Consider the following 16,787-nt stretch of genomic DNA (forward strand, 5'->3'; position numbering starts at 1 on the left):
ATAATAATAATAATAATAATAATAATAATAATAATAATAATAATAATAATATAGCTTCTTTCTTGCAAAGCTTTTAGCGTACGCGCCTTCGGCATTTAATTTTTTATTCCTACGAAGCAATATCCAATCCCGCTTTCCATTGTTTACAGTCATCGAGGGTCCGTCAAAGTTTGTCCGTTTCGTTAAAAAAAACGCCTCGCTGCTGAATGGGACTATAAACTCAAACTCAACTGAAGTTATTGTGATAAAACAAATATCTTTCAATAAAACAAAGTTTGAAAACGAAATATCAATTACATGAATTAATCAATCTCTGCAATATTTAATTGTATAAAATTACTTAAAGTTTTCTTACCTTAATTCTGCATAAGCGCTGAAACAGTCTTCGTTGTCAATACTGCTAACCGCTGCAATCAAACGCCCAAAACTATCACTCCAAACAAATTCTAATACAACCACACGATAAAACTTCTCTAAAACCGAACGCAGTACTAGGAGAATAATAAAACGGCTATGGTCGGTCGTGTTGTTATAAACCCCCCAATCCATTCAATGTGGTAGTTCATTCCGCCACTTCTCCTATCTATGACCAGTTACGGATACATTTCATCCGCCCGCGCCATGCTAATTTTAAAGAAAAAAGATAGATAAAATTCGATTTCCTCATGCATTTTCATCAGCTATAATAAATGAGGGTTCAGTCTCCTACCCTGTCCTGTTTTTTTGGGTTGAGCAGACACAACGCACAATTGCATGAAACGAACAAGCTAGCCAATGTATTTTATTTCTTTTCTACCCGACATGTTATTCAGAAATATTGAAATGATGGTACACATAAAAGGGAAAATTGAAGGGGACCGTTTGGTGGTTACTTAGCAATAACCCAGTAAACAACGACGCCAGTTTACATGTCAGTTTTTCTTCCCTTAAATTAAATTTCATCCGTTTAGTGGCCATTCCTTTCAATTCGTCTATTGGTACACAGTTAGATGCGTCTTGCAGACATAAATCCATTCACATAAGTAAATCATAAAACACCATAAAGGATCAAGGTAAAAATCATAAAACATCGTAAGGTGGTTCTTTCAGATAACATCACTCACTGTTTCTACACTCCGAATAATAACCTTAATATTTTCAAAAAAATATTCGTATAGCTCTATTTTACTTCTCACTAATAACATAGGGATTGTGTACAACAGAGTAGGCGTAAGCATCAAAGAAAATATTTCAACAAGCTGTATTTCAACTAGAGGTAAATGACATTCTAAGAATCAATAAATTCCACATGCTTTCAAGGTTGAGTTCCAAATTTTCAATGACAATAAACGTTCCGCTTATATTAGGTAGACATTAAATAAATAACAAAATTTATATTCATCAATCACGCCGAAAACCGCCGATGTTGTTTCATTCCAGGTAAATAGTAGGTCATATATCCTGTCTCTCTCCTGCCTTTGTAGTACAAACCCCTGTTACCAGATGTCATCACCTCCTTATACGCAAAGAGGAATCTATCTTCGGAGGTATCAATACGCAAAGGAAGGTGCATAGCCGGCTTGCCTTTGGTTTCTTTTAACAAAAAGGAGCAAAAAGTTTATAGTTTACAACAGATGTCAACATTGTACCGTAAAAGAATTCCTGTCAAATACTTTTATACTGTAATTGTGTAATTTCTAGTATTTATTATTCCACGTGCATAAATAATATTTAAATCAACTATTTATTCTTAAATAATTATAATATATGAAAATATTATTGTAACAATAAATAATTGTAAGTTGTTCGGAGGAAATCAAGTTCGCTTTAGAAATAATTGAAGGATCGGGGACTAAGGTCGATGTTAATCGGCCCTTAAAAAAAGAAAAACCCCGGGATCGAAATGCTGTTCGGATAAGTTCGGGTGTTGTCGGTGCTGGTTTTCCTCACGCTTCGGTTTCCAACACACAGGTAAGCTAAGTATTATAAGTTCATTAATTCAATAAGTTAATTAGCTTAATTCAATAATACGTTAAACCCGTTCGTAATTAAACACCACTATAAGGTAATGACTCACGTGTATGATCAGACGCGATTACATTAATTCTAGGAAATCATCTGTGATTGAATAAATTAATAGGTGTTTGATTAAAGGTGTAATCAAATTTAATAGGAGTTTGATTAAAGGGTCAATTAAATTTGATACAATTACAATTAAACAAAATTATAAGGTAACAACGGCACGTGTATCGTCATACGCGCTTATATTAATTTTAGGAAATCATCTTAGATTAGATAAATTAATAGGTGCTTGATTAAAGGGTAATCAAATTTGATAGGAGTTTGCTATAAAATTAATTAGAGTTTGATATCAATACTTAATTAAATTATATTTTACAATATTGCCTGATTTACACTATAAATACGCAAAATATAGGGAATTTCAACCCTTTTAGGGCCTACTTTGGCAACACCGCAGCGTTAGAAGCCCGTAATACAGCGTGATATCAGTTTAATTAAACGTCCGCCTTCTTCTTATAGTGACGAAAGGGAAACTAACTACTGCCTTTGTCGCTCTCTGTTAAGGTCTGAAGACTAGCAACAATCGGGGTTAAAAGTTCTACAAAGATGAGAATAGCATCATGTCTCTCCACAAATCTTGTTTCACATAGAGCTAACAATCTGGATCTTTTGCTCTCAGGAAGATACTCTTTTTATATTTTCCTTTAAAACATGCGATACATATGGATGATTGCGAAAGAAATTACAAATATCTTGAACAGTTGACAGTGCATTTCGCTCATAAGGAACTGAAAACGATGATGATAGAGCTAGGTTCAAGCGATGATTAGCGCAATGCACATAAACAGCCTTAGGGTAGATTTCTTTAATTTTTGCCTGCACACCTTTGAACTTTCCTGCCATAGAAGCAGCTCCGTCGCAACCCTGACCAATCAATTTGGACATATCAAGGCCTAACTGTGAACATTTTGAGATAAGACTTTCATATAGCCCTGCTCCAGTAAAGTCTAAAACAGGAACAAAAGAAAGAAAATCTTTCCTCAATATGTTCTGCGAATTAACATATCGCACGCATAGATAAAATTGCTCGGTACCAGAAACATAGAATGTCTCGTCAGCTAGAATGCTAAATGCACCTGAATCATTAACTTCAGAAACAATTTTTCTCAGAATGAAATTAGCACAAATTTCTGACTTCATTTTGAATTCGAGGGCTTATATAAGAAGCTTTTTTTACCATTTGTTAAGTGAGCTTTCAAAGTTTCGTCACTGGATGCAAGCAAACGCAGTATGCCCCTGAACTTCCCATCCTTTTCAGCTGGTTTCTCTAAACTAAAAACCCCACTGTCCTTATTGCCTCTAAGCGGTATTTCGTATTGTCCACACAATATGATGTTTTTAATTATAGGAAGCAGAGCAGCTCTATTTTCTTCTGCTTCTATTCGGCGTTGAGAGTCGACTTTCTTAGCAATATCATCTTCCTTACCCCGTATCACAGACAAGAAGTAATCAGCGAAAACTGTACATTTTTTGTGATAGTCGCTCTGTTCATGTTCAGTAAACCTTTCTATAGCATTTTTCCATCTTACAAATGGAACACTTACTAAGGAACCCGAAATTTGATTAGAGCCTTTTCCAACGAACTCACTACAAAACAAAACACAGTATCTACAGAAAGAACCAACTAACATTTTGGAGTAAGTAAGCCAGTTCCATCTGTCAAACCTGAAATTTTAAATTTCGTTTTCCAAAAGTCCGAACAGGAAATGCGAATGAAGGTGAAGGCCGATATTCGTGGCACAATATTTCAATCTTTCTGTGCTCTTATAAACACATGCTACGCGTGTTTTGAGCTATGCATCCAATGTTATTTTCATCTTGTTACGCAAAATTCAACAGCAAATTTTCAGTTTGAGAAACTACATTTTCTGAATGTAAACGTACCGTATTGTGTGATTCAACATGTGTCTATTCTGTTTCATTGTCGCAAGTAGCCGTAGCAGGAGAAACATCCGTAAAACTACCTACTTTTAATATTTTACTTACCGGCTTAAAAAAACTCGTTTACTTTTGCGTTACGTTTTATTTCTCCTCCACTCAAATCGCAAACAGGAACATTAAAACAACTCACACAATATTAGATGTAAATTAACGGAATCACAAATTTTCGCACCCAACACACGACAACACACTCACACAAGATCCAACTGTTGAATGAAAATGAAAACTGAAAAGACGAAGTAAAATCTGAACAGTTCCGCGCCTCTTTCGGAATTTACAAAGATTTGATTGTTAAGAGTTTCGGGAGTTGTTGACTGGTGGAATTCTCTGCTGGAAGCCGAAAGTAGGTCAACGCGTAGGTCAAAGCCCGTTTCAGAACAATGACACTTGTGCAGGAAGAAGGGTGTTCGCCAATTTTTGTTCTCTCTGAGTCATCTCGCTCCAGTACACATTTTTCATCGTAGATGCGAGGGAGGGAGACATAAAAAAGACCAAAATCAAGAATATGAATAGCAGTTAGTGTCACCGTGCCACCCTCAGAATAGTGGTGTATCCCAGCTGTTATATTGGGAGGGTTAGAAATTCTATCTCTCGTACTTACTCCACCACAGCCAATGTTTTTTTAAAATTATTATTCTTATAAAGACAACTGGTAAGGGAAAATATGTATTTGGGATAGAAAAAACATAATAACTTTCCTTGTGTAATTATTTTAACTATACATTATATAATGAACTATTTCAATTAGAACAGTCGTTTCAACATAAGCTCTCATTATCAAATAAATTGTATCACTTAAACAAAACATTAAATATTTCGGTAGTACTCAGTTAGCATCAATGACCAATTACTCAGACTCATAAATCTCATTACGAACCATTATAATACTGCACGTCCGTCTTGTCTCATTCTTTTCGATCTCGAAAAAGCTTTTGATAAAGTCTGGCACCTAGCTCTCATGTTTAAACTTCACCGCTTCCGGCTTCCACTATCTTATCTCCGCTTCATCTTTCATTTTCTTTCTAACCGTCTCTCTTACGTAACCGTCAATAGCTCTCTATCTCATCCTATTTTTATTCACTCTGGTGTACCTCAAGGCTCCGCTCTTTCACCCCTTCTACACCTTTTGTTTGTAGCTGACATACCGGCCCTTCCTCTCAATGTGCACACTTTTCAATATGCCGATGACACTGCTTTTCTCTGCACAGCCCGGACCATTCAACAGATTAATTCTTGTCTCAGCATAGCGATTGACTCCTTCCTTCGATGGTGTAATAAGTGGCGACTTCACATCAACTCCACTAAGACGCAGGCAATAGTCTTTATTCCACCTCGCAAGCGCTCTCGAATACAAAAAAATCCGAATCTTCTTAACATCAGTGTCGATGGCACACGAATTCAAACCGCCAAACAGGTTACTTACCTAGGTCTCACTATTGATCATCATCTAACTTGGCGGCCACATTTGAAAGAAATCATTCGCAAGGCCTATAATCGTCTAAATCTCCTTAAACGACTTATTGGCACCACCTGGGGATTACAGCCTACTACAGTCCTGAATACCTATAAGGTATTTTTACGTCCCATCTTGACGTAAGGCCACCCAGCCTGGGTTAGTGCTTTGCCTTTTTTCTATGCCAAATTGAAAGTACTCGAACGCCATGCTTTCCGTTTAGCTTATCGAATCAAGCTCCCGAGTCCAACGCAGGAGTTGTATGACCGCATAACTTTTCCTACCATACTTCATCATATAGGAAAGTTAAGGCTCAAATTCATTACCACCCGATTTCAGCAAAGACATCCTTTACTTCTGGACACCATGGACCTCGACCGCAACTACGATCTGGGATATAATTTCGTCACTTGCCCTCTATCTTTGCTCTTCTCCCTTTATCTAAAAACAATTCCACCTGACCACCCCGATCATTTTGTCGCTTCTGCCTACTCTTCCGACCATCTTTTTCACCACGTTTTGCCCACATATGTTGCACTGTAAACTAATCATACTAACAGGGCTTCACTCGTCTTCATCACTGTCCAGAGTAGCCCCTGGACAAGAAGATATCCAGCATTCGTGTTTTTAACAACTTGTTTGTGTTTGTCCTGTCAAGTGCACTTCATCATCATCTCTTCGTGACCCAATGATTATGATCACAAGATCATAATGTCCAATGGATACTATAATAAAATGAAATAAAGTTGAAATATAATAAAGTGCTGCTTAAATAAATGATGTTCCAGTTCTCCTACATCCCATAGACCAGCTCCAATCTCCTTACCACCCCAATACTTTCACCACTCACACCGGGTAGAGGGCGTAACCCTCGCAAGGGAGCTAGCCTTCGGCTAGCAAAAAAAAGGTAGTACTCAGATGTGATACAAGCAGCGAAGAACGCATGTGTTTGTGCTCTCCATCTTTTTAGTGTTTGCAGTGGAAATAAAGTATTTCTTTATTAAAAAACCATTCCAAAAACTCAAATAAACTACAGTGATAGTGCCTAAGAACATTTGTGACCAATACGGACCCGTTTGTGAGTGAAACGTGCAGTGTTAGTGTCTCTGTGAGCATGCTGCATGACGTAGTTAGACGTAGCTAGCACAAAAGCACGCACGCATGTAAGGCGCCATATTGACGGTCAACAACAGTTTTGTTCGCCGAAGTTATGCGCTGCCGAAACACCAGTTCAGAAAGCAGCAATCTGATTGGTCGGAGTCGCACAACCTCAGCAGCCAATAGTAAACCGACTTTTCATTGCCAAGTACTATATAAGTTATACAGTCGGTGACAGCCATCACTATCCCGTGCATCGGAGCACGGGCAAGAGCCCCGCTCAAAGTGAAAAATAAGAAATAAGGACCAATTTCCCAATAAAGACAATTACCCCAGTGATACAAAAGCAAAGCTGAGAGGTAGCTAGGGAAATCTTTAATAAAGACCATACACTAGCAGAGACTCAAACTCAAGTATTGCGAAAATTTTTTGGCCCTTACAAGAGCCAGGACCTCGTACTAAAGGGAGCCCACCCCGGAGACAAAACTCCCCCTACTTAAAGGGGGAACATCCGGCCCTTACAAGTGCCACGACAAAACGCAAAAACGAAACAGGAGAACAGTGCACCCAATAGTGATTCACCACACCTACATTTAATCCTCGTAGTGCAAAACTCAATACTAACAGAAACGAACAGTGCCAGGTGGACGGCCTGACCCTTTTCAGAGCCACCAGGCCCAGGAAGTGACAACAACCAGTGAACACAACCACAGTGGCGGACCCCCACAGTGCATCGTAGTGCATCAGCCAAGAAATGAAGCAAAATACTCAAGTCGCCCCCCAAGAAGCAGTGATCCGCATAACAACCAAGTGTTCCCGTCAGGAAACCACCCGCAGGACCGGAAACGAGCCTTGCTAAACAATTAAAGGCGATGAGCTTTAGTAACTTAGGTACAGTTCAACGCCGCAGAACAACCCGTCAGGCCAAATTAGTGCCGATGAGCCTGGAGGAACTCCATGCCGTCACGGCTCAAAACACACCTACCCATCTCATGAAAGACATAGAAGTCGGCGCTACCAACCCCACTGAAGTTTCCCAGATTCAAGAACAATCAATTGAGATGGCAGGGTCCAGCGACGAAGAATACGACCCTACCTATAGTACAGGGGAGTTTCAACACCCCAAGAAGAAAGCGAAAAGGCGACCAGAAAACAGCATTACCTCACTTGTCGAATTCAGGAACTCGCTCTCTGCGCTTAACACCTCGAGCGACCCACCAAACACCGGAGGCGACCAAACAACCCCCCAAGATGACGAAGAAACACCAGAAGACGCCGTCCGAAGCAGAAAGATCCCCCCACTCTTCATATACGATGTAGAAAAAAGACACACATTCATCAAAACGCTAACTGCAAACTGCAAGGATCCCTTCAAAATACTCCAACCAAGAGCATACATAAAAATCCATTGTACCACCTGGCGAGACTTTGAAATGATGGAAGCGTTCTGCATCCAGACAGGACAGTCATTCGCCACGGAACTCCCAAAACAAATGCGACCAATCAAAGTAGTCATCCGAAAGATGCCACTTGACACTCCAACAGCCGACATAATGCAAGACCTGAAGGACCAAGGGTTCACGCCAACCAATGTTGTCCAGATGAAGGGACGCAGTGACCCCTCCGGTAACAGACCCCTCTTCCCACTATTCCTTGTGACCCTACCCAAGGACCCATCAAACAACAAGATATTTGACCTAAAGTATCTCTTGAGCTACAGAGTGGCGGTGGAACCATACAAAGGACAATCAATTTTACAATGCTACCGATGCCAACGAGTAGGGCGCACCACCCAAACGTGCAGGGCGACCCCTCGCTGCATCAAGTGCGAAGACAATCATCTCTCCACGGAATGTCCGAAGAAAACGAGGGACACTCCGGCCAAATGCTGCAACTGTGGAGGCGAACATCCCGCCAACTACATGGGCTGTCCTACGCTCAAGGCCGCTAAAGCCAAAAGGAAGCAGCCAACCCAACCACCAGCCAAGCCGGACCCTCCCTCAAAACCTGAACCCAGTCGCGGAAAAAACAACACGATATCTTACGCCGGTGTAGTAACGCCTGAAGACAAGAACACCAACCAGAAAAACAAGAAATTTCTAACCAAAAAAGCAAGCAAAACGAAGAAACCAGGAAGGACAACTCCCAACCCAGAGAAGAAGACATCGAAGAAAAAAGCACAGAACCATCGCTGGCAGACACATTCAAAGAGATCCGAGAGCTCTTCTCGGGCCTTAATCTCCGTTCGATGCTAGAAAAGCTGCGAGCAGGACTCCGAAAGGTGAAAAACACAACAGACCCACTGAGCAAAATCACCGTCATGTTCGAGGTCGTAGCGTCCATCCTTGACGATGGCACCGACTAAGAGAAGAATCAACAGACAAGTCAAAGTGCTGCACTGGAACGGTGAAGGTATCCAAAAGAAGAAAATCAACCTGGAGGACTTTCTCCGCAGAGAAGAAGTGGACAAAGCCCTATTGTCTGAAACCCACCTCAAACCACACCTTACCCTAAAAATCCGCAACTACTCCACCATCCGTACCGACCGTCCCGACCGACACCTTGGAGGAACAGCAATTCTAATCAAAGACAGTATCCCGTACGACCCTCTCCCTCTACCACCTCTACAATCCCTGGAAGCTACAGGGATCAACCTCCACTCAGCTAACGGACCGATAATAATAATAGCAGCCTACAAGCCTCACAACAACAACCTCAACGCAATAGATCTGCAAGCCCTGCGACAGCTAGGACACCGGATTCTACTAGGGGGAGACCTCAACAGTAAGCATCCGGCGTGGAACTCCAATGTGTCAAACGCAAATGGAAGGATCCTCCACCACGCTCTCACCATCATAGACTTCACTCCCACGGCTCCCACGAAACCCACCCACTACCCGCGGAACGGAGGGATGCCCGATGTATTGGATATGTTACTGACGGCGAACCTGGCAATTCTAGATGAACCTCAGGTAATCCAGGGGCTCAACTCGGACCATCTCCCAGTACCACAAACGATAGCGGTAAGCTATCACTTCACAGCTGAAACTCTTCCTACCCTGCGCTCCACAGACTGGGACCACTACAGATGTTTGCTCAGCGACATGATAGATCCACGCCGGAAAATAGAAACAACTGAAGACATAGAGGCCACCACTGCGTCCCTCACCGCAGCCATCAACTCAGCCTTCGCCATAGCATCCACCACTTCAACAACTACTCATCCAGCACACCAGCCTACTCCGGAAGAACGACGCACCACAGCCTTGATCCACCTGAAACGTTGGGCCCGGAAGCAATGGCAACATACCAGAATTTCTCAGTACAAAACACTCTGGAACCATCTAGTTTCCAGGGTCAGAAAAAAGCTCCTTCGAATAAAAATCAGAAACTGGAATCTTCACCTCCAGGAGCTAGAGGCACCCAGCAGGCAATTCTGGAAATTAGTGAAGAACATCACCAGACCAGCAGCTAACTCCAGAACACTCACACTTCAAACTCCACAAGGAGCAATACATGAACCGGAAGAACAGGCAGAACTTTTCGCCCACACCCTGGAAACCACCTTCCAGATCAACGCTACCAATACCTCAGCAACCACTTCTGCAGCAGTATCCAGATCTTACCACCACACCCGAACAGAAGACCCACTTCCTCCAGAAGCCCTCACGACACCGAGGGAGTTACAAACAATCATCAAAAGGATCAATGCACATCGGGCTCCAGGTCTAGACCGAGTGAATCCGCAGGCACTGAAGCACCTCTCGAGAAAGGCCCTGGTCCTACTTTGAAAATTGTGCAACGCCATAATGAGAACCGAACACTACCCAGAAGCCTGGAAAGAAGCAAAAGTCATAATGCTGGCCAAACCAGGAACGAAAAGAACAAACCCGGCCAACTACCGCCCTATCAGCCTGCTCTCGCATACCAGCAAGGTGTTTGAAAGAGTACTGCAAAGCAGACTACAGCAGTTCATCTAAGATCACGACATCATCCCGGACTACCAGTTGGGCTTCCGGAAAGGGCACTGCGCGGATCAGCAGCTGATACGGGTGGTAGAGAAGATATGTGACAGATTCAACGAGGGAGGCCACACCTTGGGGCTATTTCTAGACATAGAAAAATCATTCGACAAGGTGTGGCACGAAGGCCCCTTTCACAAGATGATGCTCCAGGGCACTCCACACTACCTATTGAGAATCATTAAATCCTTTCTACATGGAAGAACCTTTCGTGTTGCCCATGCAGGACACCTAACACCCCAGAACTATCCTAGCAGGAGTCCCCCAAGGATCTTGCCTATCCCCAACCCTTTACGCCATGTACACGGCGGACATTCCCACCACCCCCAACACAGCGGTAGCAACATTCGCAGACGACACGGCAATCTTTGCAAGCCATGGGAATATCAGATATGCTCAACAATACCTTAGCCGACACGCAGAACTTCTCCACCGATGGACTGAAGAGTGGAAGATTAAAGTCAGTGAACAGAAGACCTCAGTAGTAAACTTCACGAGAAACAGAAGAAGGGTTCACGTCAGGATCACCATAGCTGGAACACCTCTCCACAATAGAGAAGAAGCCCTATATCTCGGAATAGTACTGGATAGGAAGCTAACCTTCGCAACACACATACATTCCATCGCCAAGAAAGCCAGCCAACGCCATCAAGCCTTGCTACCGCTACTCCTCTCTGCATCGCTCACCCTGAAAAACAAACGCCACATCTATAAGATGAGCATTCGTCCAATCATGTTGTACGCCCACCCTGCATGGCAACACGGAGCAAACACACACCTCAGCCAATTACAAGTCATCCAGAACAGAGTAGCCAGGGCCATTACAGGCCACTCGAGAGACACTCGCCTCGAACTCCGATTTCTACATGACTACCGAAATCACAGATCAGTCAACTTCTGGAGGACAGTCAGAGCCTCGCCACATCAACACATCGCAACCATAGGAACGGCAAACCCAAGAAGACGAATCTACAAGATGCCGCACCCCTAAAGCGCACAACCAATAGTCTGACATAGGAACTGCAAAAGAGGAGCGCGACAGTTGCGTCCTCTCACAACAAATTCGCACGCAAACCCAAACGACAATCAACAACACAAATGTAAGGCAAGGGCCCCGGCCCGGTTCCTAAAGCAAACAGAAAAACCGCCAAGAAAGCTCTGCTCTGCTCTGCTCTGAATTCAGAATCGATCATCGATTCACAGGTCTGAGATCGATTGCTAACGCTCTACGAGCACTCACAGGCATATTTGCTCATTTAGGGAGGATTGTACTGTTACAGACAATCGACATCCCTTTGCAGTCCGTATTGGTGACTCAAGTGGGAGCTCGTGGCCATCATCATATTCGTCTTCTCATTTCTTTTTGTGGAGGGCCAGTGCTTGCACTGACCGACATCTCCGCGAGGACGTATTGCTGCCTCAAGTGAGAGCCACAGTGGGCTTCCTCTAAGGTTCCACTCGATCGAGGACGCTTTTGAACCTAATTTCATCGTCACTTTCATCCTCTTCGCCGCAGTCTTTTGCGCCCATCTGGATGGCGTCAAGTGGCCATCCGGGACTACCACAGCAACCTCCTGGGCCGTCTCTGAACCCCATGTCAGTGGGTCATGGGACTGACCTAAGGCATACATCTGCTTCTCAAGGCAAAAATACTGGTAGATCCCGATCACGCACACCGGATAAACATAACGCTTCCTCAACTCAGCCACCGTCTAAGCGTCATCACACTGTGAGTGAATCAGAACAGTCTGTTTCGTCCATGAACCTCGACGACGGTAATGAATTTCCATCTCTACAAGATTCCTCCAAACCTCGTCTCCATTCATTCTTACTTACTAATTTCGATACGACATTTGAAAACACCAAGCTGGCTTTCCAACAGCTCATCAAATACCTACCCCGCGCTTCGCTCAAATTGTTCGTACACGAAGCGGGATAATCTTCAAATCCTATGAGTCAACATTCTTAACCACTGTACGTAACAAATGCAGATTTGAAATTTTTGGCAAGCATGCTCAAATGAAACGACTCGACTCCAAGGAGTTTAAACAGACGCCACCACCACGAAAACCACAGGCTCTGTCAGTTGTTATTAGGGGGTTTGATCCTTCCCTCACAGACGACGAGATTCAGAAAGAACTCACTCTCGAGGGTCACTCCATACTTAAGTGTATTCGCATTAAAAGCGATCATGGAGCCACGTACATGGTACGAGTTTTAACTAATTCACAAACTACCATTGATGACCTGTTAACTTATGGCGCTCTCATCTATAAAAAGAAGCATATAGTCGAGCCGTCCAAATCACCGCCACCTCTACCATTGAGATGTGAACGCTGTCAGGCGTACAATTCTCATCCGACTTCGAAATGCACACAACCTAGCAAATGTGGATACTGTAGTGGTGCCCACGACACCAAGGCTTGCACTAACTTAGCTAAACCCCCTCAATGTTCTACATGTCCGGAGCAGCACCCGACTTATAGTTATCGCTGCAAAGCACGGCCTACAGCTGAGCCTCTAAATCCGGAGCTAACTGTTCCGTCAAGACCTGTTTTACCACCAACTCAGCAAGCTCTACGGCCACCAACTGCCGACGAAGCTATTACTATCCAACTTTCATTTTTCACGATCGCTCTGCAAAATATCCATCCTTTTCTTCGCCAACACATTTTCGGCGTGGTCAACCACTCTGCTCGCCTCATCTTTAAATGTTCATTTCAAGCCACATACTCTGGCCCACACGTATATTTTCATGTTACCCCACTCGAGGAATATGCATCACCCGAAACTTCCAACCCTTCTGCTGCATCGTAATTATGGGTATTTCTCTATTATTTGTTAATATCCGGTCACTCAGTAAGTACGCCAGAAATTTTTACTTGGGGGGATGTTCAAAATAAATGGGGGGGGGGTGCTATCAGAGTAGTGATATAATTTTTAAACAAACACAAACAAAAAAACAGTATATTTTTTACGTAACTATTGCAATACTACTACTACTACTACTACTACTAATAATAATAATAATAATATCAGCTCTTCGTAGTGGTAGGTTCAATAAATTAAGTTCACACATCTAAGCATTTATTATTATTATTAAACTAAGTAATACAGTGAAACCTCTCAAAACGGACATTCGTGGAACCGATCCGTAAATGAGAGGTGTCCCTAAAAGGAAGGGTTGTCTCTCATAACACCACACCACACATATTTATGGAATGGAAGAATAGGAAAGTTTGTCCTCTTACGAAGATGTCCACTATTGAGAGATGCCCGTTAAGAGAGGTTTCACTGTATTAGGAATTAACCTCCACTATTTTACCCAGTAATTACATGTGAATTGATTACATACGAATTATTATAATTATTTTGCAAAATTCTGCTATTACTTCAATTTATTCATCCCAGCAAGTTTTAGTGGGAGATTTTTTTTTTCAAAACATTAATTGGGAATAAATTCCCTCGTCCCATGCTGAAATCACATTCGTTTAGTAATTAATAATGTACATAGTTCCAATTTCATTATTTTAATATTCTAATCCTGTTGTTAACGTTAATTGTTGTAATATTATTTGATCTCTTAATCCTCGTTCCTGCCCCTTCCTGGCTACGTTATTGGCTCTGAATATCTTTCATAAGAAAATTATTCATTGATTTAGTTGTTTTCCAGAAATCCAGTTTTTCAATTTACAAATATGTTGTATCTTTCTGTTTTGTCTTCTTTAATATACCCTAATTTTAATAATCCCAGGGCTCATAGTGGTCTGATCTCTTGTAAATAGTTGAAAAGTGACCAAAGCACACGAAAAATGACCAAAATCTCATCATGCCCCTTTTCTTCTTTGTCAATTTCTCCATCACCTCTCTTTGTTTGTTCTTTTGTTTCTTCTTTACTTCTTCTTTTTGAGCTTCCTCCTTTCTTAGGTTTTCAAAGTATGCTTTGTAGTTACGGTAAGCAGACTCAGCAGATGTAAAAAGCTTCTGAATAAGTGGAACCAGTTCTCGCCTATTTCCGAATTTCTTCATCCCAGACATTATATTTAACTTCGCATTAAGAGTTCTCAAAAACGTGAAATATTCAAATTCATCACCTACTCTTAAGAAGAACATACAAGAAGCATAACACAAAACAAACATGATGAACCACACAAACACACATACACAACGTTGAACGGAGCGTTAACTATTACGAGAGAAAACTAAAAGACTATTATGATAGAAGAAAGAATAGACACAGAAGGGTTCTCAACCCCACCTTGAGAGCTTAAGCATCCACCAACCGTCCACTATGCTTTATAATGAATAAAAGCTGAAGTAAGAATAAAGCTCACTGTTTCACATGTGGCAGCAAGTACTGAAGCTTTCAGAAGAATAATGAATAACAAGTTTCTGCCTTTTTGCATTTATTTTTATATTTTTCTTAGAAAACTACCAATGCAAAACATGAATCACACGAAAAAGTCACTTTACCTCTCAAAAAAGTAACTTTTAGTGACAAATTTGAAATAAAGTATCTTTTAGTGACCAACTTGAAAAAAAGGTAAATTTTAGTTAAAAAGTGACTCGCTATAAGCCCTGTTTCGCACAATGAATTTACGTGAAAAAAAATATACTTTACAAAAATTAAGCTAGCGCCAAATGCGTTCCTGCATAACACTAGACTCAATCTAAAAAGTATATAATTCTTACTTCGATCGATCTCTTCGTTTTTAAAAACGTTTTGACTACATTCTTCTAACGTCCGTCCGTTGATACACCACTTGAAGAGCAGGCTCGAAACCAGCCACAGAGCTTTGGGGTCCATGTTAGGAGGGGCCAAGTCATTAAAAATTCTCTTACAAATATGTAAATTGTGTATTTTGTATTGAGGTCTGGAGGGAACATGAAAAATTTAGAGAGGGCCAGGCCCTCCCTAGCCCCCTTCTGGTTGCGAGCCTGTTGCAGAGTAGCACTTACCAACTGAATCTGGTATAGGCTTATTACTATATTGTCACATTTTTCCTTATAGAAGAGGAGGTAGGTGAATGACCGCTCAAGACGTTGCCAATTTCAGTCATCTGCACCTATCCATCAATCTCTTTTCTCGGAAACGACCGCGGAGCCCAGGAAGGTAGGTATCAGCGGTCTGTTTTGTCAATTGTTTCGATCGAACCAGCCCCCGAAACAATGAGGTCATGTGGTTCTCGAAGCCGTACATGAGAACAAGGTCGTTTCGTATTTTGAAGTGAAATAAATAAATAACAATATTGCCTTCTTTCCTAAACGCTAAACCTGTTTTAACTTGATGTAATAAATAACCTATATGATACTGATTGATACAATTGGATTTGGGGGAGTATTCCTTTTCCATCCAGGGGTGTGTGTAAAGAAATTTGGAGGGGTGTTAGGGGGTGTTGGGGGGTGTAGATTACTCCCTGTGGTCACTCGCCTCTCACTATATCCTATTTGAGCAGCTTCTCTTAGAAGAAACCATCCAATCCTTCCTCATCAACGAAACTCATCTTACCCCATCCACGTCGTTCAAAGTACCCCGATATATATTTCTTCGTTGCGACTCTACGGTAGCAGCACGCCGAGCAAACGGGGGTGTGGCCATCAGCTTCTATCCTTCAATCAGTCATCGCCACTATCATCCATCCTTGCCTAATCTGCCAGAGTATCTCATTATTACCCTGTACTTTCGCTCTTCTTACCTTACCATAGCCACCATCTATGTACGCCCTGGACATCCAATTCCCCATTCATTCTTTCAATATATATCCAATACCTTTAAATACTATGTCATCATGGCCAACGTCAACATTCATAGCCGTCCGAATAATCAAAAACAACGTTTCTTTGACTATATCACTACTCATACCACGAGTCATATTTTTCACATCCCCAAGCCCACTAGACCTATCACTGAAACCACACCAGACGTAGTAATTTCCTCTATCAACCTTTCACAACGGTGCACTCTTGAGGTACTAGATTCCATTGGTAGTGATCATCTTCCCATCAAGCTTCACATAGATCAACCACAGGCTACTACTCCTCGAGAATTACCAGAATCTCGTCGTATTCCACTCTTCGACCAAGCAAACTGGGACGATTATCGTTCAACCATTACCGCTGACTTACCCCATATTGAGCCGCCTACTACAGAAGAAGATCTATATAATCGTATTTCCGAAATCACCAGCTCTATCCGTCATTCTTCTGACCGC

The 16,787-nt window shown here is 42.0% G+C and overlaps 1 protein-coding gene across 1 annotated transcript; it reads right to left on the bottom strand.

Moving 5' to 3' along the window:
- Positions 1 to 2,676: 2,676 nt before the first annotated feature.
- Positions 2,677 to 3,692, bottom strand: LOC145687255 (zinc finger MYM-type protein 1-like). The gene is made up of 2 exons (XM_081760729.1): positions 3,239 to 3,692; positions 2,677 to 3,008 (listed from the first exon to the last, which is right to left on the bottom strand). The coding sequence occupies exons 1-2, from the start codon at positions 3,690 to 3,692 to the stop codon at positions 2,677 to 2,679; spliced, it is 786 nt and encodes a 261-aa protein (XP_081616855.1).
- Between the last annotated feature and the right edge of the window lie 13,095 nt (positions 3,693 to 16,787).

The sequence above is a fragment of the Thermobia domestica genome, chromosome 6 (assembly GCF_964235325.1).
Source record: "Thermobia domestica chromosome 6, izTheDome1.hap1.1, whole genome shotgun sequence".
In the NCBI taxonomy this organism is placed as follows: Eukaryota; Metazoa; Arthropoda; class Insecta; order Zygentoma; family Lepismatidae; genus Thermobia; species Thermobia domestica.